Raw genomic sequence first — 25,531 nt, forward strand, 5'->3', positions numbered from 1 at the left:
GGGACCTGAAGTTGTACTTCTGTGTGTGGGCACAGCGACCCAAACCCTGATGCTGCAAGGGTATCCACATGCCTTGCCCACAACCAAAACTGGAGTTCCACAAGCAATATCATCCTACCGAAATTGTCACTGCTGCCCAAAGGGGCAGTCCTGCCCTCCTCTCCCTCCCATCTTCCAGTACTCGCCTCGCTGTGAGCTCCACCTTCTCCTGCCTTTTGTCAGCGCTGATGGTCACACAGCCACTCAGCTGGGTCTGAAAACTACTCCAGGAAAAAAATGGCAAGTTTTTAGCTAGATTAGTTTGCCTAGTCCCACTGCAATTTGGGGTGGAGGTGGCCCTTCTGGCAGCATTGCAGATGTGTACCAGATAAAGCTGATTATAGAACTGTCTGGATCCTGACAAGGTTAATGCTAAATTTGGTATTCCTCTACCTCTGTTGTCTGAGAGGAAATGTTTTCAGGCAGTGAATGATGGTTCACACTGTGTACAACACACAGTAATTTCTGCTTTCTTTCAAAAATTGGCCAGTAAAAAATATCGTAAGGCTACCGCTGTTGCCTTCTGTTTTATACAAGTACAGAAGGAAAATTTAAGTAGGGTGCAGAAGCAATATTCTGTCTTTCCTCCTACGACACTTGTGTCAAAAAACCAATGACTGCAATGAACAGTCCCTGGAAGAGGGCTGGATGGCTCTTCCCAGGTGAGATCCCCAACACTAGCCTGAAGAATCACACTCTTGCTTGTATGTTCCCTCTGAATGAGCTTAAAAAAAAAATCAGTACTTTGGCAGTCAAACAGCTTTGACAGCAGAGAGTACACGTTATATACAGCCTATACTATAGCAACTTAAGGTAATCTGAAAAGTCTGAGGTACAGGTTTGGTTCTCCTCAGGCTCATATTACTGACAATATGGGAAAACTTCTGTGTAAACAAGAGACCCAGGATACAACCACCATCCTTGTTTTCAAAGAATTATCCTGTGCTTCGTCAAAACTTTGGAAGGAAGGATTTGGATGCTTACCTTGATGTCAGAGCTCAGTGCTGGGAATCTTGAGCGGAGGAAGGCGTCCTGTGCTAGCACAGAGGAGGAAGCTTTGGCTCCAGTGAGGAACGGCATAAATGAGACATCGCCATCTTTAGCATTTCCTATTGACCAGTCTAAGGAGCTTCTGGTTCTGCCTATTAATACTCTTCACATGTATTCCGTGGGGGGTTATTTTGATTTTTTAATTATTGGGGTTTTTTTTATTGATGTGGATCCCATTCTAAGGCACTTAAATCTTCCTATGCATTATTTAGGGGGTCTTAGCATGAGGCTCAGATTATTAAAGTTCTTCAGTCATTCCATGGATCTGGGTCATGTTTTTGTTTTGTGATTTTGTTTTTCTCCACATATGGAAGAGTGAAATCATATCACCTTTTAATAGAAATATTACTGCAATTGAAAATTTATTTTAAGTTTCTAATGTTACCGAGTAGGTACAATTTATGAAAGCCAAAGTCATCCTCTGCTACATTAGAAAGAATAAACAAAACCCCCAACATAGCTTCATTAAAAACACCCTAAGCACTCTCACTAAATTTAAGAGCACCTATGCAGAGAATACAGAGGAAACACTTGCGTTTTGCACATTCTCTAATATTGATTTAGAACTCCAATGTCCACAGGCAGGAACTTTCTTTGAAAGCTACAGCCCCACCTTCACCATCATGTTCTGAAGGCCAATAATGAAAGCCAACACATCATACAGGATTCCGTTCATCAACAGTAATTCCTTAAGATTTAATACTAATGCATTAATCACATTAATGATAAGCCATTAATATGAGGAACCTGAAGATAAAAACGTAGAATCAGGGATATGCTCTGTAGTAACATTGTTACAGTTTTACGGTAATACTGAATAACAAAATTAGTCTGTATAATGACTAGAGGATTAGCCATATCAGCAGAGCATATGAGGTGAATACTGTGGTTGGTTTAGGATAGCAGAAAATGATGGCCTAGAATATTAATATTCCTACACAGACACTGGTTTGCACTGGGGGCCTAACTTGGAAAGGTGACTCTAGATGGTTGTTTCTTGAAATCAGGCCCTTGAAATCAAGTATTTAAGGACCAGAGTCATGAATATTTTTATTTAAATAGAGTGATACACTTACTTATGTTGTGGCAGAAAGATCATTATATACTGATCTTGGTATCTTCATATCAGAGGGCAGTAGTACCACCACTTTGAACACTTCCAGTTAATTATCACCAGAACATTTTGATATTGACAGTGTATTTTGCAATATGAACAAAATGGGGGAAAAAAATAAAAACAGACATTAGGGGGAAAAGGCCAAACAAACCCTGGGAGCACTGACTTCAACAGGTTCAACAAATATTCAAGCCACATTTAATAACTTTATGAAACTAGTATCAAAGTAAAGAATATATAGTCAAAATACAGAAATAAAGTTAAGTGAGAGAAAACAGCCTGATGAGATCAAACAAAAGTTAAACAAAATAGATTAAATATAAAAAAGTTAGCTGAAAGGTCGCTTTGCCATGTGTAGCAATATTTCAGCAACTCATTTCCTCAATAGCCAGCTTAAAAGGAAGAGCTAATCTGGAAAGAAAAAAAAAAGATACTCATCACTCAAATCCTGGTGTATGTGTTACTGTGATTGCTTGTAGAACCAGTGTCACCCCAATTTGCAACCTATGTTAATTTCTGATTTAATAAACAGTGGATTTTTTCCATAAGAATACAAAAGTTGAGAATGAAGTGTCTGCATTCAGCTTTCCATTACATGTACATTTATCTTCCTATTGGCTATTAATTCTTTTATTTGTGAACTGCAAATGATTAGGATTTGCTTACACTTCAAAACCTTTTGTTTGTCATAGATACGTCACTTCTAAAAGTGTTTGATGTAGCATTCACTAATTACAGAATTACAAAAGGTAGAATAAGGCTTTCCCCGCTCAGAAATTTGCATTTTTGGTAAAGTTAACAATATATCAGCTTCACTAACACCCTAATTATAGGCATACATTTAATTTTATATCGGTGTCCTTCTGAGGGGGAAAAAAAAGACTAAAAGATGTGTGCAATTGGTTTTTGCTTAGTATAAAATTTTCGAATCAGAATTAATTTTGCTACGATAAACACTGTGAATTACATATAAACATATGTGGAAAACAATGTGCCAGGCTTTACCAAAAAAAGTTTGATTAGCAGATGACGATTCTGTAGTGCTACTGTGCACTATACTGTAAGCCTAGAGATTAAAAAAACAAAAACCAAAACTTGCTTTGATGCAGGTTTGGCATCAAGTGTACTTTATGGTCTTGGATTCAGTATGCTCGTTCTGTCATGGAGCTGTTTAAAGGACCAGATTTTTCCACATCAGATAGCATGTAGTTGGTGCATACATTTCAGACAACAGAACTAGGATTTCTTTAATTTGAGACGGGATCAGTAATGTATTGTAAAAATGTCCAAAGTGTGCAATAATAAGGCAGATTTCTTATTACACCATCTCTTAAGATACTCTTTGTTTGATGAAACAAACAAGGTGCTTTAAAACAGCAGAGTAATAGGATACAAACAAGTGCCAGAATGAAGGAAGAATGCTAAAATGGGAACAGCCATTGCTTCCACAATGAGAAATAAAGAACTTTTGTATCTGGTATTTGAAAGGTTTTTAACAGCCGATATTCAATATCAGCTGATTCCTGAAGTATTGGCAAGATACCAGGTTTCTGGTACTGGCCATTTGTAATGTTATTTAAATATTCACATCATGCAATAAGCAGTTTCACACACTGCAATGTAATGGAAAATACTTCCTAAACTGAATCAGAACTGAGACCCAAAGCAGAACCAGTAAATAAATATCTCGCATATATGTCAAACTATATTCTTCAAACAAAACCTTACATCTTATCAAAGAAGTCAGAAAGTACTAACAAAAATTATATGCTTTCTACTATAATACTGTTAAATTTCCATGGCTGAGAATGTCCTGTTAATTTTTTCTGCCTTTTTAAATTAGGTGACCAAGTAGAAATTCAAGCACAGAAATAAAATGCATATATATGAGAGCACTGGCTCAGCGAGATATCAAATATACAGCATCCTAGTGTCAAAAGTACAGGCAGAAATGTCCAAGATTTCTTGGTGAAAAAAGGGGCATTTGAGGAGTAAAAATTCTACTTAACAATCACTCACATTTTAACAGTGCATTAATTATAACAAAAGCTGGATGATAAGTGAGCAACAGAGTCATAATGTTCAGTGTTCATAGCAGAATTTTATCCTCTGCTCATTTAAACGAGGTTGGAAACATATACTCATGTATGTGAAACTTTACGTAGCTATGTTTTTTCAATTTTTCAGGATTCTTGCAAGAGGCAAAGTTGTGACATTGAATTGAGTTAGATGATAGTACAAGGTGGTGTTGATAGAAGCCTTCCTCCCAGTCCTGTGCCTCTGGTTTGTCCAAGGTGATTAGTCCTACAATCTCGGTTGATCTATTCTTTTGCCTCTAGGAAAAGGGTTTCTTGAGGATACAGTTTTACCTCCAGTAATGATTTATTTGGATCCAGCTGGGTCACCTGTAAACAGAAAAACAAAAAGATATGTAGACTTTATTTGAACTGTGTACTTTCAGAACACAGGTTTGCACTGCAGAGATATTTTCAGTACCTCACATCAGCGATACCTGAAGTTTGGAGTATGAATTCTCAGCACACAGATGAAGAACTAGATATTGTATTTTTTTCCCCTGTATTTTGCATATTGTATTTTAAATAGATTTCATCACAATAATTCCAAAAAGGACTGTTTTTCTCCCATAAACTAAAGTGTGAATATATCTGTTTTGTCAAAGTTAAGATTGTTTGGAAAAGAATACTAGAACTAGAATACTAGCACTAGAACATGAGCTAAGATGAAAAATCAGACTAATCCCAGAAGTATCCTAAAATTTCCATCAAACTGACAGTGCAAGTAGCATAGTCAATCCAACATGCTCTCCCCACTGAAAGGGGAAATCAGTTCTCCCTTCGTTTACTCCCTCCCTTGCTCCAAGCCATGGGATAGCCCCTAACTTTCACCCGCTTTGAGGCTTATCAGCCATCTAAATGAGCCTAGGATGGCAGAAAACGGCATACTTTTATGTGTTGGGTTATTTTTCTGTCACATTAATGAGTAGAACTGGCACACAGAGATGTCCAGTGAGAAATCCTGTGCAAGGTAAGTGGCAAGAGCACGAAGCAGTAAGAAGTGAGTGGGGCCCTCCCTCTTTCTTTGGGAGTGGGGTGCTAAATCAGCTCATGTTGTGGAATTGCATCTTAACTACTGAAGTGCATGTATTATGTATATATACATATTATATGTATTATGCATGTATATACAATCTCTCTCTGTATATACACATACATGTGTAATTTTGTACAATATGAATATTTACTGGAATCCTAACTTCTCATCAGATCTGTAAAGGTGTTTAGGCAGTCGCCTGTGCAGGTGGGCACACGGCAGGATTCCCGTTAGAGTTAAACGCAATGCAATTTGGAAAATACTGCTACATGCACTATCAGCACCAGTATTGCCCCAGTTCTTCAGCATTTGGGTCTTAGCACCAAACCCTGCAAGCTGCTCATCATCCTCAACTGTTACTGCCTTTCACTCAAGGCATATGAGCAATCCCCAGTTTATAGCCAGCAAGGAACTTTTGAGTTGATTCCGTTTAGAAGCTAGACGGATGCCTATAGGATAAGTATCTACTATCAAAATAAAATTTACCAGTAAATATTACCTAAAATAATTATTTATATAGACAAAATAATGAAGATGAGTCTTACTGTCCTTCAGCTACTGCAAAGCTTCATATACATACACATATCTGAAAATAATTTGTTTTCATCTTACCACTTTCTGAAATATTTCACTCCCATTTTTATTTTGCTTGGTAATTTTGATTTAATTTCTTTTGCTACATGAACACATCAGTTATCAGAAGTTTGCTTGTGAATAATACATTATTGGTCTTATGCTATAGATATAAATGCAAATCCATATGATAAACATTTATTACAGTTAAATTTGCTTTACCCATGATGGCATCATGCCACTGCTTTTTAAAAATAATTTTTGAAAAAAATAATGCATAATGTGAGGTACACCACATACTATGAATTTATACAACAAATGCCAAGTATTTTTTTCCTTAAAGCATAATTTACCAATCCTCTTACCAGTTTTAAATAACAAAAACAGCACTGCTCCCCTTTCTCTTCCCAACTAAATCATGCAAACTTAAAAAAAAATTTAGCTAACCATAATTAATTGTATTTCCATTGTTTTATTGGATAATTACAGGTAATTCATTATTTAAACAAATATGAAGAGCTTATCACTTCCTAAGTCCATTGAAATCAATAAAATTCACCTCTTTGAATGCAACAGATTTTTTTTTTAACAAATCACAGATATGTCATTTTGATTCCTGAAGTAGGGATATATTTTCTTGTGCTTCGTATACCACGGTGACTTATTGCTAAATGGCTGAAGAGAAAAATAATTTGTAAAAACACCAGACTCAATTTTAGATTCCTATTATCTACACTCCAATTATGCATTCCTGCACAGATGCTGCTTAAATTATTGAAAGGTTATTATCTTAGAAAGCAAACCTGTTATGTAAAAAACAGCCAAAGTAGTGCATTTAAGTTTGTGATTACAGAAGTATGCTAATTAAGTATCTTGTTGCATTTTTTAATGTTTTAGTATTCTGCTACAGTCCACTGCACTTCGGCACAGAAAGGGAGGTAAATAGGCATCTCTGCAATTCACAGCACAGAGTTATTGTGCACCTGAGGGATGTAATTTTCCTTCTCTGTTCAGTTAAAGCCAGTAGCTAATTAGACCCCTCTAATTTCAAATCCTGCAACCTCTTTTTGCAAGAAAACGTACGAAAGAGAAGTCTTTTCTGCATTTGACAAAAAAAGACTGGAAAAGCAAGGCTAGGGAATGTACCCTATCTTCCAGACTGTAACCATATGGAAACCTATTATTCACTTGAGTGTAATTCATGATACATATCCTAGTCTAAATTCTAAGGTTTGCAGACTCCAAGTACCTTAAATAATAACAATGAACGATGTCCTTTTCTCAATGTCTTTCTACTTAGGAGGTGAGTTAAAAGCATTGTTGAGTACCTGCAGCAAAAGGACTGTGCAGCTTTTTGCCATAATTTCAGCGTGCTGCTCAATTCACCGAGGGACAGCAGAGTTTGCAAATGTTTACACCATTACCCAATTAACTAACAATATGGCTCCTGCATCTGTCAACAAACAAAGCTGTTGTTGCTTTGTTTTAGCTCCTTGGCATTTTCTGTTCATATGGGTCGCCATTGTACTTAATTATCACACCATAACCCTTCTGCAGCTTCTACTTTGTTATTTGTGGTTTGTAAATATGTTGTTTACTACGAAGAATAGAAGCCTTATTAGCGAACACACCTCCTACTAAAGAAATGGTTTCTCTTGTAAATGTATGAAATATAAGACCTAAGGTGCTTTGTAACTTGCAGTATTTTTAAACAGAATTAGAAACCAAAGAATTATATATAAAGGAGAGCAAAGGATCCCGTCAGAGCTGTAACCAACGAAGATGTGTTTAATGTACCATTTGCATGATTTTTATTTACTTGAATAAATTTAGGTAGATTATTTCACAATGCAGTTGCACAGAATTAAAATATCTTTATATTTTAAATTTTTGTGTCTTGTTTCATGAACATTAGGATAAATTTTGAAGACCACTTCAGTGCTGACAGTGCCTTTCTCTAATGTGATTGCATGGTGCTCTTTTCTAAAAGAGCCCTGCACATTTCATAAACTAAATTATCCTCAATAAAGCGTACTTTTATTATTTGAAGATTTCTTGTATATTATTGGCAATTATGCAGAAAATCATTTATGCATGTATTTATACCTGATTTGATCCTGTTGAACTCTGTGAGACCATTTAGGTACCCATGTCGTTAAACCCATGCTTGCTTAGTTATGGTTGGAAGATTCGCCAAATAAAGCATTCAGCATTTGTTAAAGGCCTAAACAAATGCTTAAAGCCTGATGCCTCTCTCTGTTTTCAACTTTACAGTAACTGGCTTTCTACCAGCCATCCACACACATTGTAAGAGTCCACTCACATGTCACATGGCGATGGCAGAAGATCAAGTGAATGTATTTCTAAAATACATTTTGTGATTTTGCTAAGGTAAATGCTTTCTATTAATGAAATAATGATAATAATATATAATGAAATGTAAAAGAAAACTCCTTAAAAACAGGATCTGTAAGCTATTCCAAATATACATAGTGAAGGAGGTGACAGGCAGAAGGACACAGTATTCAGATGCAAAGAGAATATATCTTAAATGACAATAATACTGCTAATATTTCACTCACTGAATTCTGCAGACTGACTTGCAAGCGCATTTAGGATTCTCCCAAACCCAAAGCTGACAATGTCTTGGGAGTTCTGGTGTTTGGACAAATAACTTTCAATGCAAACATTAACAGTCTTCTCTCTCCAGGGAAGACTCTTTCTAGCAACACAACCAGAGAGGGAGCTAACTGGTAGCCTCATTTTCCTTATTCCCATCAGTGTAAGATCCTGCCACTGGGCTGTGAAATGTTTCAGTTTCATTGAAATACATTTCAGTTGGTAAAACAGAATTTATTTTCCAGCTACGGAGACAGCTTTACCTCAAGCTTTGGTGCACGGGAGCGAAGGCTTTTCTCTGGTGGTCATTTAAAGAGCTTCATTATATTACCTATGCTGGTTTGGTGCATAGGAAGTGTATTATTTCAACAGGTACCGTTTAAATTAATTCTATGGTAATTAATTCCACTTATCACTAGCCAGTAGGTTTAAAGTACTTTTGTAGCACTTTGTTGCTTTAATTACTTAAGGCTGAGCAAAAACAAAGGATAGCGGTGTTAACGTCTACGTTTCTCGTGTAAGAACAAAGTAGCTACTTACACTTCATTCTGAATAATTGGGGTAAACTCTTAATGACCAATTAAGATGAAAATTAATACCAGCTGAAACGACATTCCAATTTCATTTTGTAGCAAACTCTTTTTCCTTCTAAAATAATTTTTATATTATTTGTATCCTCCCATTCGATGACCTGTCTGTGCTATTACACACTCGCATGCTGAACAGCTGTACTTTTACCATTTCAAAGGTGTGGCTCCTTCCCCTCCCTCCGCGGGGGAAAGATAAAGACAAAAAAATGGCTTAATGCCCAGGAAGGTCATTTAAAAATAAAGAATCAAATACACAATTATTATGACACTTATACAAGCAGTAAATATCACACCCTTCACCTTTCTCTACACCCTAGGACAAGGATCTGGTTCTCGAGTCGCACAGCCTCTATGCCGCTTACACACGCATGAATACATTTAATGAATCTAGTGGACAAAAGGTTCTTTTACTCTCTTTCCTAATCCCCCTGAAGTATAAGTGCAGTGGGAATTACTTAAAGGCACACCTGGTAAAGGACCAGATCTGTTTAAAAAACTGTTTTTTTCAGAATGACACACAAATGCAGCGAATCCCTTCTACGTATTGCAGTCTCTGTGAGTCATATGGATAATATGTTCAACTGTAGTAACAAACAAAAGTAGGTTTACTTTATAGAAATATTTGCAATTAGATCTGGTTTAGTTGAATAAACTCGGAGATAATTTACATCTGAATTGAAGAAAGCCATCACAAATACGGAAAAAATATGTCATAGTAAAAGACTTCTGGTCTCATTCTCAATACAGAGCTTTAAGCCAAGCATGTCAAACTCTTGATCTTATTTATTTCTTTGAATTCAAGGTATTTTCTCAAAGCAGTCTTTGAGATGCAGCACATTTCATTCAAAAATATATTTAATAAGCAAAGTAATAGGTATTGACACAACAGAAAACTGTGGTATCCTTTACTCCGAGCATGTTCTCTAGTCTTTCCTACAAAAGTCAGAGAGTTATCTGAGACATCAGCACCAGCCTTCATGAAGTGTAAGATCTCAGTGATTTGCTATAATTTATATCAGCTAAGAATGTGCAGCATAGACTCTAATCAGCCAAGGCATATAAACGTGACTTGTATTATATCTTGTCTTTTTAGGCAGTAAATTAAGAAAAGACAGCAACTATAATCTCTGTTTTGTAAAATATTAAGCATAATGACACGGCAGTCATTATATAAATATATTTAAGGAGAAGCCCAAACCCAGTGTATCTATTTCTATAGTGAGGCCTGGAAATTTTTTTTAAATCCAACATTATGAATTTGTGATTCTACATAAAAAATTCAATTTCTAATTGGGAAAAACCCTTATGTTTGTGGAAAAAAGGCTAACAAAGATGACAAACACTAATTATTTTTGTACCAGAAACAAATAAAATCCCAGATGTTAGCTATCTTTAAAAAAAATTCACATTTTTACACAAATCCCATGATTTTTTCCCAGAGTTGATGCTCAATAGTCTAGAAAATATATAAATATAACTCCTCTACTTTCCAATAAAAGATGTTAGGAAATGCTGTCTACAGCAACTCCACTTTGGTTGTTGTTTTTAGAAAGTGCACTTGTGAGTGTGCTTCTTTTTAGCCCCTGAGATCAGACATCTTGTTTGTTGAGGAGCAAAAAGGTCCATTACTTCTGGGCATTACTGCCAATAAGCTTATACAAAAGTATTTCTGAATTAACAATTATTCTTTTATTTAATTATTCAAAAATGTGCTAGCTCACAAGAAGAAAGCTCGTGGCCCTAGAAATACTATAGCTTTTACCATGGATATTGAGGAGGAGCTGGAAGGAAGCAACACAGCCACATCTTCTGGAAATTTGAGAACATATCGATATATACAGTGCCTCAAAGGTACGGCAAGAACTGGTTTGCATGCATATGTCTGTCCCAAAGAGGAATGGATGTGAACACAGTCACTCGCAGGAGAATGATCTGTGCTTGGATTTATGTGCACTTCATTATAACCGCATTGAAAAACAATCCAAAAAGACTTTTGTCACAAGTTCAAAGGATTACGATGTTCAGATACCACAGTGATATCTACAGTATAACATTGTGACTGCTAGACAGGTAAATAGAATAAAAAGCATGCCTAAGACGGCTTTAGTCATTTAGTCTGATGGACTTACTTAGGCAATTACCAAAACAGCGGGAGATCATTACATTTTCTGGTTACCAGATGCAGCATTCTTGGTATCATATTATTACAAAGGCTTTTTGTTGGTATTTTATCATTATGTTTTCTTCTTACAAGGGTAAAAATGCACAAAATAGACATTAAGCATGAATTCTGGGGAAAAAAAGTATGAAATATCCTGTGGCCAGTTTAGATTGGATAATACCATATCTGGCAGCAAAGATCTGCAGCTAACTGAAGCATATTCCTGTGACAAGTAATGTGCCACCCCTGAAATAAATGTTTTATAAAATGGAGCACTGATGAGTAAAAAGGACATTTTTTTTGGTCACAGAGATGTACTTGGGTGGAATACATTTATCATGTGGCTGGCATTAGTCACTTGGGTTAACTAACGAAGATGACTCAGCTGAGATATCACGCAGTGCACCGAGTATTTGGCGTTCTGGTAGATGCTTACTGCAGTGAATCTGAAGTGAAATAGCTCATCTGTCTCCTGAAATGGTTTAAACTTTCTTTGGATTCAAATGGAGTTGTCGTAACACTTGATCAGAACACTATAGGGGGCTGTAGAATGAAATTCTATTACTTGTAAAACTAGGCTTACTTCTGTGAGGTGGGGAAAAAATTCCTTCCATCTCCCTTCAGTGACTTGAAGGGTTTTCATCTCTCTCTTCAGGCATCGTAGTTACTTATGCCAAGACACCAGGCCTGAAGAGTCTGGTAAGTCTTATTTGCTTGGAAGAAAATATGAAAAATCTTTCTGTAATATTTACTACAGAATTTTTGACTACATCTATGGAAATTATATTCCCACAAAAATGGACATTACATGTCAAGAAGCAAAATCTGCCCTCCGATAATTCTCAAAACATCCTAAAAGTTCTGCCGTTGACTTCAGTGGGGCAGGAATATCACAGACTACCTTTACGGGTTCCTATTGAAAGAGTGTGATACTATTCTCCGTGAGCAACAAAATCGTTAAAAGGAATAACACGTAAGGGTTGCAAATGCTTCAGGGTTCTGGTTGCCACTATCCGTGGTCCAGTCCTCTTGGATTCAAGATTAATCAGTCCAATTGTTCTACAGTTACAAGCCAACAGGAAGAACAAGCAGAAACCATGCTCTTAAAAGAGGCATGGGAATATGTTAGTCTGGTACGCCCAGTTTGCTTAGACAAATTCTCAGTGTCTTAAATAAACACAACTGCTTGAATAAATAAAATAACATAACCTGAAAAGAGAGGAAAAACAAGGGCAGGTAGTATTGCCTTAATGACAGTTTCAACTGACAAGAGAAGGGACTTCTACCTTTGTAGATGGCTGTGGCCTTCCATAAACTAGACCACAGATGATAAACATATGCCACCATCAGATACGTTGCCTTCAATAATTCTAAATTATCTGGATTTAAAAAGATCAATACTATTTTATGCAGTGGGAAATAAAAGAATGAGTAATTAAAATTACTGTAAAGATTACATGGATCACATGTCAAATTTTCTCTTACTTAGAAAAACATTCTCAAAGTTTCTGAAAATATCAGAAAAATATGGTATTCTGCTGAAATCCTACTTTGTCATTGGACAGATATTCTTTATTTTCTTGACCTAACATTGGCAGCTACTTTCCAGATTTATTTGAATGACTCATTACTAGAAGTGCTACTGGGTATAACCATGATACTACCTGAATCCTTTCTCATCGTAACATCTTTTTTCCATTTTTCTATCAAGATGATAATTAGGGTAAAGGATGCTAAAAGCTAGAGATGCTCCTAGACATATCTCCCTTTCATGTACTATTTAATGAGTTTAAACACTATCTAATGAGTTTAAAACTAGATTACCTGAAGGAATTAGTTTGCACTGGAGGAGGGCAGAATAAGTCTTACAAAGACGGGTTTCTAGAATTGACTGAGTTATACAAATGTGCCAAACTACCTGGTACAGCAGCGCAGGGATCGCGACCGTACCATTATCTTTGGCAGGATACAGTTACCTCTTCAGATGGCTATGTGCTGAGCGCTGCAGCCCTAAGTTTCTTGTCCTGTGGTATTGTTTTCAGCACTGTGAGCAAAGGGGATTACTCCTGCCAGAGCACAGGAATGAATGATCACATTTGGTTTGAGAGGGATATCTTACTCTGCACTCCCGTGTAATATTAAGAATGATCTGGCCCTACATCTCCTGAAATCCTGATCACACCTAATTTAAATTGACATGCAATTTGAGTTAAATTTGTTTTCTGCCCTTTCAAGGGAGACAGATTTTTGTTTCTGTTTATTTAAACTGCTGTTGGAATTGGTTAATTAAAAGGGTTTAAAAAATCTTAATACTCTAAACAGAGCAAACTGGTTCTGAATTATTAAGCAACATTTTAGATGCATTTAAATAACCTTAAGTGACTTAACTGCCACCTGATCCTAAGCTGTGGCTCAGAAAAATAAAATGTGAAATACTGTAGAAGTCTTGGCTTACTAAGGCTTCCAGATACAGTAAATAAAGAGCTTAAGTCTCTAGCACAGTGTCTGCAAAATACATGCTCGCAAACACATAGCTTACACTCCACCTCTAAGGAGAAATAAATGGAAGAAATTATAGGTTGTAAGTTTGATTTTTTCAGAAGATATTAATGAGTTCAGAAAATACAAAGCTCTCTCAATGCTTTGTATGTTGGAAATACTGTCTTGCAAATGAGGTGTACTTGCGAGAACATGCCAGGACCTCACTTTCTCACAGATACCATAAAACTCTCACAGGTACACCACTAATCCCAGGAGCATGAGCTGAATCCCAAGCTGGGTAAATTTGTTCTGCATATCCCTCCTGTAGTTTCAACAGGCTATGGTATACTTCAGTTTCTTCCTAAAATGTGTTCAAATGCCCAGTCCACAAGATGTTAAAGAGTTCTAGGAAGACTTCTGCAGATCTCCACTGAGGGAGCAAGGACTTTGTTGTCCAAGAGGTCCACAGGATACTGCCAGAAGGTAGATTTTCCTGCTGGCAGACTGACAGGTCTACTGAAATTAGTGTTTGGGAAGGCTTTTAAGAGAAAGGGACTCATAGAAGAAAAAGTGAGGAAATACTGTGTGAGCACGCTAATATACTTAGGGTAAGTTTTTTTTTTTGTTATCATTAAAATGCATTTTGAAGACTAGAGTGATTCCTGGAAGAAAAGGAACTATAGTTCTAAAGCCAATACCTACATTTAAATAGTACATATATTTATTTCCGTAAAGCCTTTGCACGTGCATGTAAGAAAATGCAGAGAACTTTATATATAGCTTTTTTAATGAGAAAGAGGTACTTGCCAAACATGTTTTCAAAGTTAGAGTTACAAGTTACCTATGGACACAGGTTCACTAGTGTGAAACACACTTGTCAGTATGGTATGTAGCTCTGCTTTGGTTATGGTGCTGAGAAAGAAAGTGGTTAATATCTGATTTCAGTGCTAGTAGGAGGAACACCACAGTCAGTGACAAAGACCCAATAACAAGTCACTGCATGTGCTTAAACGCTTTGGAATGTCACTGCTGCTTTAAAAACTACAAGTAGTGTCTAGAAAAGGTTAATCTGTGTATTTACTCATGTGTAGAAGTTTGTATTTACAGTAGGGTTATGATACCAACTTTAAGTTAGCTAAGGATATCTGTGTAAGCAATTGGAACATAGAACTAAGAACTAATGAATTTTTATTTACCAAAGAAGTAAAAATACTTCAAAAACATTGTATCAGGGCATCAGGACTGATGGCTTTGAAAAGCATGTTGTGAAAAGCACTTAAAAATGTTCTGATAAGTTTACCACAAGCAAAATGCTGATTTGATTAAATCTAAGCCCCTCATTTTGATGAGTCTGAAACACTTTCAGGGCTATATATGTTATTGTAATACAGATTAGGATGGAAAATAAAGTGATTAACTTGAGAAGACACGCTTTCATCTTACTGCAACAAACACGCCAGCAAAGTAATTCTGATCCTTTTCAAAAATGTTAGGTATATTTTTAAGTACAAACGGACATTTTAAAATGCTATTGTTATCTGGAGCACAAGCGTTCCCAGGGCGCTATTCTTGTTTCACAGATTTCCATGGATGTTTATGATACAAATCATATAGCAGAAGAGGCTTGACAATTTGCAGTGTTTTCAAGAGGCTGTATTCCCATGAAAGCTAAACTAATGAATATATACTTTTACCATACTTCCAACTCATTCATCAATCCTTTATTATTATTAATATTATTATTCTCTCTCTAGAGTTGCACACTTCCACCTTTCCATATCTATGGAACCTGGCAGCTATCATTTATAGTTTTCAGCAGTTAGCAAGTCCCTGGGGATTATTTTTTGTTTATTTTAGCTCCGGTGGTCACACTGGCAACCAGATTCATACATGGCCACCGGGTCAATCAGCATGAATCATTTATGGGGCTCCTCAGACATGGCATTATTAGGTCCGAATCAGAGAAGAAAGATTGCAGGGTCTTGCCTCTGATGTGACAGACCAACAGCTTCATATCCTCCTGCAAAATTCTCTCTTTGCCTCAACACTTTTTCCCCTGCTGTTTCACAAATGTACTGAAAATGCCATCGTATTCAAGTTTAGCAGTCTGTTTTCCTTTTTTTTTTTTCATTTGTTCTCATTCAAAGCATCTGATCAGTTTGAGAATTTACAGACGACTAAAATTAATAATGATGACGATGCTGTGATTATGCAGACAAGCAGCCACTCTAAATAGCAAGGTTTTAAAGTACAAAGCAAGTGCAAAGAATCACGGTAATATATTTATAGGTTTTTTTACATTACATATGTGGTAAAGCACAGATAGATTATAGATAGGGAGGTATGACATGACTTTCCGAATATTTATACAAAAAGCATGGTTTAGACAGCAAAGACTGTTTTTCTTCTGTTTCAAGTAAACGGAAAGATCAGTAACACTGGAAACACAGATGACTTCTGCTCCACCGAAAAGGGTATTACATGCTTATGGAGCACAGTTAATTACCAATTCCTTAAATGCTTCTTTACACTCTGGCTGATGAGGATGGTCAATATGAGACAAGGTGGAAGAACAGTTCTGAGCACTACAGGCCTCCTTCACATAGTCATGCCAAAAACCTTAAGAAATCCCATCTGCTCTCAAGGTCATATTGGCTTGTTAAGGTCATTATTTTCCTCCCCTTTTGGAGGACTTGTGTCATGTAACATAACTTACAAATACCATGTTAAAGCAAGAGGTGTTACAAAACAGTACTGTAAACATGCCAATCTGAGTCTTATTCCTGGTGAGCCTCCTCCAGAGGCAATGAGGAGAAAGAAAACGGAAAAGTAACCCAGTTACTGAGTTCCTCTGATGGAAACCAGACAATGTTGCCTTAACCAACCACCTGGAGATTCCCCCAGCAAACAAAATCCCAGGTGATGCAGAGCTGCACCCACCCATTTGCAGCACTGAAAGCAATACAGCCAAGCAGCTGCTGAACCTCACCGTCACTGGTGGGCTCAGGGTGTACCGCCAGCTCCGTAGTGCCTGCTACCTTCACGTTTTATGCAGGGCCCCACTTAACTGCTGCGCAATTGGACCCCCCGAGTTTTCTTTTGTAAGCAGCGAGCTGGATTGATTTTCAAAATCAGTCATAAGAGGTATCATTAGACTATTTAGGTAGGAGTTATAAATGATTATTTACTAGTATGATGGGACAGGTGGAGGAATAATTCATTAGCATGTACTAATTAGCTCATAACCATTTACTGTTTGGCACTGTGCCTTCCTGCTCGTAAAATTGCATCAAAAGGCAAAACCAGACAGATCAGAAATACTAATCTCTAACAGCCCTGAACAGCCCACTGATACGGATTCTGTTTCCTTCAAAACAGGAACGGGACAACGCTGGCTCAGAGGCAGCGGATGTGGACAGCTTTCACTGAACGTCATCCTCAACTTGTTTGTTTCAGAAGCTGAGGATCCTTTTTAAATGTCACTGAAAACAGACTTTGCAACAGCATTTTGTATGCAACACGTGATAGCGGCCGCAGGTTAGCGCCTGACTTGCTCACAGAGCCTGGCAGCACTCCCACATAGTCCAGCCCATCTTTATCTTCCATGCTAAAACATCGTGGTCATCTAAATGTATACAACTAAGAAGTAGTATTTATTTATGGAAGGTACTTTTACTCACATCTCTCCTCGGAAAGGTACCCAGCAGCTTGTACTCCTCCCAAGGATATCCCTTGGAAGCTACAAAATCAAAGACAACCTGCAGCTTGCTGCTGGCCAGGAAACGTCGCTCAAAGAACTCTCCGCTGGGCGTCCGTATGCGCAGCTTGCTGACCGACTCGGTGCTCTCCTCCTTCGGCTCCGGAGGCAGAGACTGCTCAAGGGAGAGCCGGATAGCCTGAGGAAGGAAAAATAACCATTTAGGTTTCAATGTTAACAACAGCGCAACAGAAGAAAAGGATAGAGGGCTTTTGTGTTTATTTTTTCTGGAATTTCCAAGATGTGTCCTAGTGCTCCGGAGCAAGAGCTGCGCTTTATATCTCAATGGCAAAATCATTTTTATTCATTCCTTAATAGCAGCCCACCAGACAACTAATTAAAATAAATCCTTCTGTACAACACATATTATTAGGTCTACAGTTAAGGCAGAATGGAGATAAGTAATTTAATCGTTTGGCAGAAAGCCTTGGAAAAATTTGAATGAGAGAATAATTGTCAGGTGGCCAATTGCTTCCTTAAAAGGTATAAATTAAAGCCAGTAAAAGTATTTCTTCAGATGCACTTATTATCAAATTGCCCTCCTCTTACACAGAGTAATCGACCATTTGCAGCAAAGAAAAGACCCTTCACGACAGTTCAGAGTAAAAACAAATATATTCAAGAGCTTTACTATAAGTAAACTAAAACACTGCTAGGAAGACATTTCATATCATGAAGGTACGTGAGATATATAGTGTATATAAAAGTAGGAACAGTAAAAGAAGGAAACTAAGAAGATAGAAATGGGAGCTTTAAGGTTTAAAGAAAGGAATTAGTGTTATTTGAAGACAGAAGAGTCTGAGCACAAGTGTGCACTTTTTCTGCAACGACTTGCATGAAATCAGCCAATATTTAAGTGACTAGGCCACAGATGCTAGGAAATATCTATAACTATGGATCAAAAATGTATATGCTTGTCTTCCTGCTAACACTGTGTATTGCTTATGCTAAAAATTTAAGGGCAGGAGCCAAGTCTGTATTCCCTGTTCTCTGCCTCCAGGAGCTCCTATAACACTCATACATTGGTCAGATTTTTTTGGAAAATAATGCCTAATGTTAGATCACTGAACTCATTTGGCTTAATTTTCAAGGGTACTGAGTGTTGTCAGTGCTCCTGGACAGACATCTGAGGGCCCTGCGAATAGGCAGTATTTTTAAACAATTGGATCCTACTTAAAGAGCAGTCTTGTTGCTGTACCACCTTTATGCAAACAGTCAACGAGCATCTCAAAGGCTGCGATCAGCAGCCTGATAACAATTCTTCACCAGGAATACACTGAAAAGATGATTTTCCAAAATGAAGTCAGGCAGGCACTAATATACCTACATTTTCAAGATACACAGTTGCTATTTGTGCCTTTGAAAATCTCCCCAAGGTCATTTAGTAAGAGAAAATGATGGAAGATGATTACATTAAAGAGCAAAGAATGGGCAGAAGCAAGATTATGAGGCCCTTTAAATAGTCTACTTCTTACACACGAACCTCTGAGCAAATTATATCCCAATATAAATATTTATACATAGAACTTCAGTTCATTTTTGCTCATCTACTCTGAGATTATATTTTAAATAGATTCTATGTTAATTTTCTCTCTCACCATTCTCAACCACCTGCTTACTATCTTTCTGTTTTGACATTTCCCCACACAGTATAACAACAGATGCTACATTATTTACTGAACCCAATCAATTATATTATAGAAAAATAAACAACAGTAGCTCATTAGAGCTCCTTTCTTTGTGCAAAGAATGCCTCGTTCCCCAAAGTAACTAGTCTCCAAGGCTTCAACGTAAAATGGCAATTTACCATGGATATTCTGCACCAGCAACCCAAGTCAGAAAACAATGATGCGATGGATCACGTTAGTAACTCTTGGACCTGAACAAGCAATTTGGGTTTTGCTGACAGAAAGATGTTCTGTATGTGAATAGCTCTCTAGCCAGATTTTAAATATATGAACTGAACATAAAGCCACTTCTGAAAGTAAACATTGTTGCAGAACAGTTCAGTAAAAATAATCTGTATACTTGAAAATGGGGAGTGTTAGCAAACACTATTGTTAACATCCCATTTGTTCTACTAAGCAAATAGATCCTATTATTTTCATTACTACAGTCTACATTAAAACAGGGAAGCTCAGGTATATTTTGATAACATGGACTCGTTTTGCAGCCTTTGTCTAAGAAAACAATTTGCAAAAGGCCATAGTACAAAAGGTTTAGGGGCAGGCAGGTGTAATAAAGTAGAAGGAATTGTTTCTATTCATGCAAAATTACTTAAAAAAGAAAAACATACTGATTACTTGAATCAGAATGTGAGTGAGGTGATGGCTTAATAGTCCTGTTACTGCCACAGTACTGATTTATGTATGATTGCTATTAATCTCACCAAATTGCCATCTTTTAATTATTCTTGACACAATTCTCACAGTCCAGTTTGGTGCATTACTCCTTCAGTTGCCTTTTAGCTTCCATTTGTGGCTTATATTAACAACAGGAGCTAAAAAAAGTGGTCAAACACTAAAGGATAATAAGGAGAAAGTGGTCTGCCTCTTTTCTAGACCCCTGAATACTATTGTTTTTACTGAATTAAGTATTTACGATGCAGCATTGTTTCAAAGGCTCTAGAAGGCTTACACAGGTCAGGTTTTTAATAAAATTGTCTTAGTCAAATATACACGCAGATGCATTGCTGATATAATTTATTATATTTATCTCAAGAAATAAAAAATGTGTTGGTAACCAACTTTTTGCAGTTGTGTAATGCAGTTTTTTCAAACGTCAGCCAAGTACACAAGGCTGAAATGTCAAGTACATCTTTAAGTCACATGGCGGGGGGAGGAAGGCTGTGATTTATCAGGATTCCAGGAGTTCCAAAGACTTTTACTAAATGGAAAATTAAATGAGAATAAAATGCCAAATTTCAAATCTCCATAATAGATATGAGTCAATGCAAAGAAGTTAAATTAAGTCCACAGAAAAAAAAATAGGAAGTATGATATTTTCTATAAATTTATAAATGTTAGAAAATATTTATATTTTATATAAAACTAGAAACATAGGAAATCCATGTGTAATAGGAATGCTGACAGAGCACTGTATTAATTAGCAATTTGTTCACAAAATCTTATATGCCTAGAAGTCAAGGGCAACACCCAGTCAACTCTAATGTCACTCAATAAATTTATGTATCACTTTTATTCTGAAAATCTTCTTCAAGGGTTTCAAAGTCCTTTCCAAATATCAGCTAGTTGTGCTTCGTAACAGTTCTGCAAAGACAAGATAACTTCACAGAACAGTTGAAAATCTTTAGCTACTAGTCTGTTTTACTCATCCTTTGAAATATGGTAGGACTTCAGAGGAAGAAACATGGCTGTAGCCCAGCCTTTTTTATTTCCTTTTAAATCACCTTATGCATTTACTGGGGGTGAAGAAGAGGAAGCTGCTAACACAAGTATATTCGAGTACATGACGATTCTTTTTATGTGCACAAAGGTAAATGCCTACACAGATCTGCAGCCAGGTCAGGATCTAGCACAGAGAAAGAGGCCGCATGAGCTACCTCTGGCAGGTACCTGGGCCCATCGACCAACTGACTGCGCAACTTGCTATACAGTAAGGGAAATCCTCATCCCCGTGCAGCCAAAGGCACAACCAGGCATACTGCATCATGGCCCATTTCGTACAAAGTAGTTGATTATTCCCATGGAAAGATGCTGTTGCACGTAACTGCATCGAGGTCTCTTAGCAAGAATATTTGGCCTGATGTCGCCACCTTTGTCATGGAGCGGATTTCTGAGGCTCTAAGCGCTGCTTCCCCAAGGACACCTTTGTGAACAGAACCGTGGCTGGGGCCTGCCACACTGTCTTTCTCACTGGCAATAGTTTTTGGAAATATGCTATGAAAGATCATGCATTCTTTTTACTTTGCTATTACTACTCTGGGTTTTTTTCCTCTGAAATTTAAATTCATTAACTTATTAACTTTTGCAATCAACATGAAGAAAGCTTGTTTAAGGAGAACTAGATCTCTACATTATCACTGCAGTAGCAGTTTTGAGCTTTGAGTGTTCACTTCACTTTGAGAGGACAGATTTTGATACTTAATGTCTCAGCCAGACTCCTAAAGTGTTTGTTTAAACACAATTTTCATTCTATTTAAAATTTAATGGTACATTTAAAAATGTAATTCAATTTTCTAGATTTTAGGGGGGAGGTTCTTGGCTTTTTTATTTTCTTCAAAATTTTTAAAAAAGTATTTCGCCTCCCAAACTACATTTGGCAACTTGTTTGATCAGAACTGCAATAGGCTTTATGCTTCTTTATAGAAGAAATGAAAACGCTCCATGCTATTATATTTTTTAAAGTAGTGCCTGCAGAAACAATATTTGAGAATCTGAAAGGTTCTACCATTTACAGAGCTAATTTGTTGGGTCTTCTGTTAGTAGGCCTATCTAATAGCTGGCTATAATTTGGCAGTGTGACTCATATGATACAACAGAAAAGCTATTAAACTGTAGATAAAAATGATTTAGCTGTGCTATATTTTATATATACGGTAAGAAATTAATAAAATGTTTTCTTAACTTAATGTTCACATAAGAAAGTAAACTCTGAATTAAAGTTGCCATGTGTGCTGAATGAAAATTGCAACCTTCATAAATCTTAAAAGTTGTCCGAAAAGGTAAAATATCTCACCTCACGTTCTTCCTCCTGTTCTTTCCGAATCTGTTCCAAACGAAACTGTTCTGCTATTTCTCTCTCCTGTGCTTCTCTCTGAGAAAGAGGAACAAACAGCAATCACACATGTATTCACCTGCCCATTCCACAGCTGTGTTTAATGACAGGCATTAGCCGTACGAAGGCAAAGAAACTTCTCCACTTTTCTGTTGGGATAGGAACTGTTTGCGACATATTTACATAATATAATGCCACGTGAATAAAACCTTCGTATTTCTTATGAAAGCTGTTTAATGGAAACTGCTATCTGAACTCCACTTCTGTCCTTAATATTTCACCACATTACTATGACTAGTTGCATCTATTTTTAAATTCTCTGAATTTCTATTATGTAAGAACTTCCAGATACGGTTAGACCCAAGGTTTGCGTAGCCTAGGATCCCGTCTGACAATGATTATCAACTGTCACTTAGAAAGTAATGCAAGAAATAGGATATTTATTAAGTGATCTTTCCCTATCACTCCTTTCCCAATGAAGTTTCCCTTTCTGTTATGAAGCAGGGCCAGGACTGCTTTAGCAAAACGATGCAGTCAGACCCATTCCTAGTGAATTTATCTAGTGCCATTTTGTAACCACATATTGGAATTATGGCTCCCTACAGTAACTGGCTCATCCTAAACGCAGAATTGAAGCTGGGCAGTCCCCTACACAAGGGTGATTTTACCAACTGTGGAGAGATTCATGTCCTGACATTCATGAAACCACGCACACACCTTTGCTCTATCAGCTTCAAGTGATATGCGGTACGCTTCATCTTGCTCCCTTTTCACATTTTCTCTGGCTTCACGTTCATCCTAAAAAAAAGAGAAAGAAAAAGGAAAACAAATAAAATCAGCAAACAGTGGACTGATAATAGATTTATCTTTACATTCACCAGCATTCTTTATCCTCAGTGATTTCAAAGTATTTGACTGCCTTACTTATCTAACCATTGCTAGAAGTGATCTGAAAGATGCCTAAAGGGCGACCTTGGCTTTAAAAAAATCACGAGTTACCTAAGACTATGCTTCAATTGTCATATCATGAATTAGCACGTTCCAAGTGCTAGCCCATGGGCTGGCTCTGGCACCAAGGCTCATTGCATCCGGACTCCCGTTTTTACCACCGAGCCATGGAGAGGGGCTGCCCAGGCTACGCAGACGCTACTGCTGGCTGAGGGCCTCCCTCCCCGCACAGCCGCGCGGGGGGAACCCACCCGCCAGACCCGCAGGGCAGGACGGGGCACGCTGGAGGTGCACACGTGGCCCAGCGCCGGGGGCGAGTCCTGAACAAGGGGTCTGCTTGGATGGGCAGCAGGGAACAGCTTGTCCTAGTAGAGAGGACCTGTTCCCAGGTCCTTGGTTTGGTAAAAAAGGCCCTCAATAGGATCCGTCCCAGGTCATCCTTACTGAACATCACCCAGCGGCCTGAATTCACGTCATGGTGAATGCTGTGCAAAGATGGGAGGGTAACAAGCCCTGCTCGGAAGTGCCTTAAATACAAAGATGCAGGCAGACACAAAACATGAGATTAGTATGCCAACTTCAAGCCAGCAAACCTCGCAAAGTATCTTATTAATGATCACAGCACCAAAAAAAGAAAAAAAAAAAAAGAGGTTTACCAAAAATACGTGAATGACGAAGACAGGCATCATCCCTACAGTCGCACTGGGGCGATAGTACAAGGTATGCAATGAGTAACTTCATACTCTGCCTCTCCGGAGCCAGTACTATCAGAGGCAGTGCCTGCTGCTCTGCACCTACTCTTCTTACGTCTTGTAATCCTCCCGGAGCCTTCCAGAGGCTGCCCAGGTCTCCGCAAAAATCAGTACGGTTTCGCCATGAAACTGTTGGTGGCTCAGGACTTTTGCCCGTAGTGACCAGTAATGCAGCACTTAAGCTGAGCTAATCTGTCCCTTGTATTTTATAGAAATGAAAGTCTACTACCTCCTGGTTTTTGAAGCACTGTATTAAACTTCCCATTTGTCTGCAAATTTTATTCTACATAAAGGAACCATTTTGCAAATGGATCATTTTTCTCCCAGAAGCTTCTCTATTTGGCAAAAACTCAATTCTACGTTGGAGCGGCAGGTGTTAACTGTTATTATCATGTCATGCAAACATGCCAAGATGTTCCTCAAACAAACCTCTAACACATTAGTTGTTAAAGAGGTCTACATTAGCATGCATCCACAAGAAGAAAGGACAAATTGCAGGAAAAGGTATACAACCTCCAGGTGGAAAGTAACAAGATCTTTTTAGAGGAAACTCTTCTTCCTTATAGAAACAGGACCCAAGATTATTCTACAATCAGTGTGTCCTAAATTTCATTCACAGAAGATAGAGAAACCATCACTTTGTTCAGCAGAGCTAAAACACGAGTAGAAGTAATTCTTGCAAAATATCAGAATAACCACCGAGCAACCCACTCCCCTCCTGGCTTTGCTAAACTCCATACGCTACATCCATGAAATGCCTTCAAAAACTAACTCAAACCTGATAGCAGAAGCTCCCTAAAGTAATATTCAATTTCTGAGAGAAAGGGATCTTGAAATAATTAAACAGCTCCGACGTTTATGTTGTCCAAAAATAAGGAAAGCCTCTTGAATACACAGACGCTTTCCCAACGCTTCTCAGAGATGCAACATAGCAGGAGAAGAAAATATTTTGTACTGTCTATACCGAGACTTCCCATAAGCATACCATAAGCTCACCTCCAAATGGTAAGAAATAAAATGTTTTTTTCCCAAACCAACTTACTGAAAGGTTTCATGCAAGCCGGGAGAGGACAGGCATTTAAAAAATATTCTTAAGAATTGTTTCGGAGAGAACCTGTTTAACTTTCGTGTTTTATAACTTCATATAGCTCTTTCTAACTCAATTTCAAAGGTCACACTGAAGTCCAGTAATGCCCGGGAGAAAACAGAAAGATCAGATGCAACTACTGCAATTACTGGCTCTTTCCGTCACCAGATGATTGCTAGCAATTAACCCACAGTTCCTTTAGTCTAATAAATAATTACCAAAACATGAACAAAAATTTAAAACATATAAAAATTATTAAAACTCACTCCACAAATATATACTAAATCAGAGCTGTAAGAAATTGAGTACTGAGTTATTTTGCATTTTACAAACTGTGTAGAAAACTCAAGATTAAGATACTAAATATTACTAGTGATGAGCATAGTATTTATTTGCCTACAGAGAGCTTTACTGAATAATTTTTGAAATTGGTTTAAATTATATCACCTGGATGATAACTTCAAAAAATCCTGGCACTGTATGTTCTATTACCAGTATTCTAAGCGTGA

The 25,531-nt window shown here is 37.5% G+C and overlaps 1 protein-coding gene across 1 annotated transcript in view; it reads right to left on the minus strand.

Annotated features, from left to right (window-relative positions):
- Positions 1 to 2,381: 2,381 nt before the first annotated feature.
- The window catches only part of FAF1 (Fas associated factor 1), a 177,499-nt gene continuing 154,349 nt past the window's right edge, over positions 2,382 to 25,531 (minus strand). The window contains exons 16-19 of the mRNA XM_064516191.1: positions 22,953 to 23,033; positions 22,197 to 22,274; positions 17,422 to 17,637; positions 2,382 to 4,611 (exon numbers count right to left, since the gene is read on the minus strand). Coding sequence (XP_064372261.1) covers positions 4,528 to 4,611; positions 17,422 to 17,637; positions 22,197 to 22,274; positions 22,953 to 23,033 — 459 coding nt within the window. The 3' untranslated portion in view covers positions 2,382 to 4,527. The remainder of the gene's footprint in view (positions 4,612 to 17,421; positions 17,638 to 22,196; positions 22,275 to 22,952; positions 23,034 to 25,531) is intronic.

The sequence above is a fragment of the Dromaius novaehollandiae genome, chromosome 8, assembly GCF_036370855.1.
Source record: "Dromaius novaehollandiae isolate bDroNov1 chromosome 8, bDroNov1.hap1, whole genome shotgun sequence".
In the NCBI taxonomy this organism is placed as follows: Eukaryota; Metazoa; Chordata; class Aves; order Casuariiformes; family Dromaiidae; genus Dromaius; species Dromaius novaehollandiae.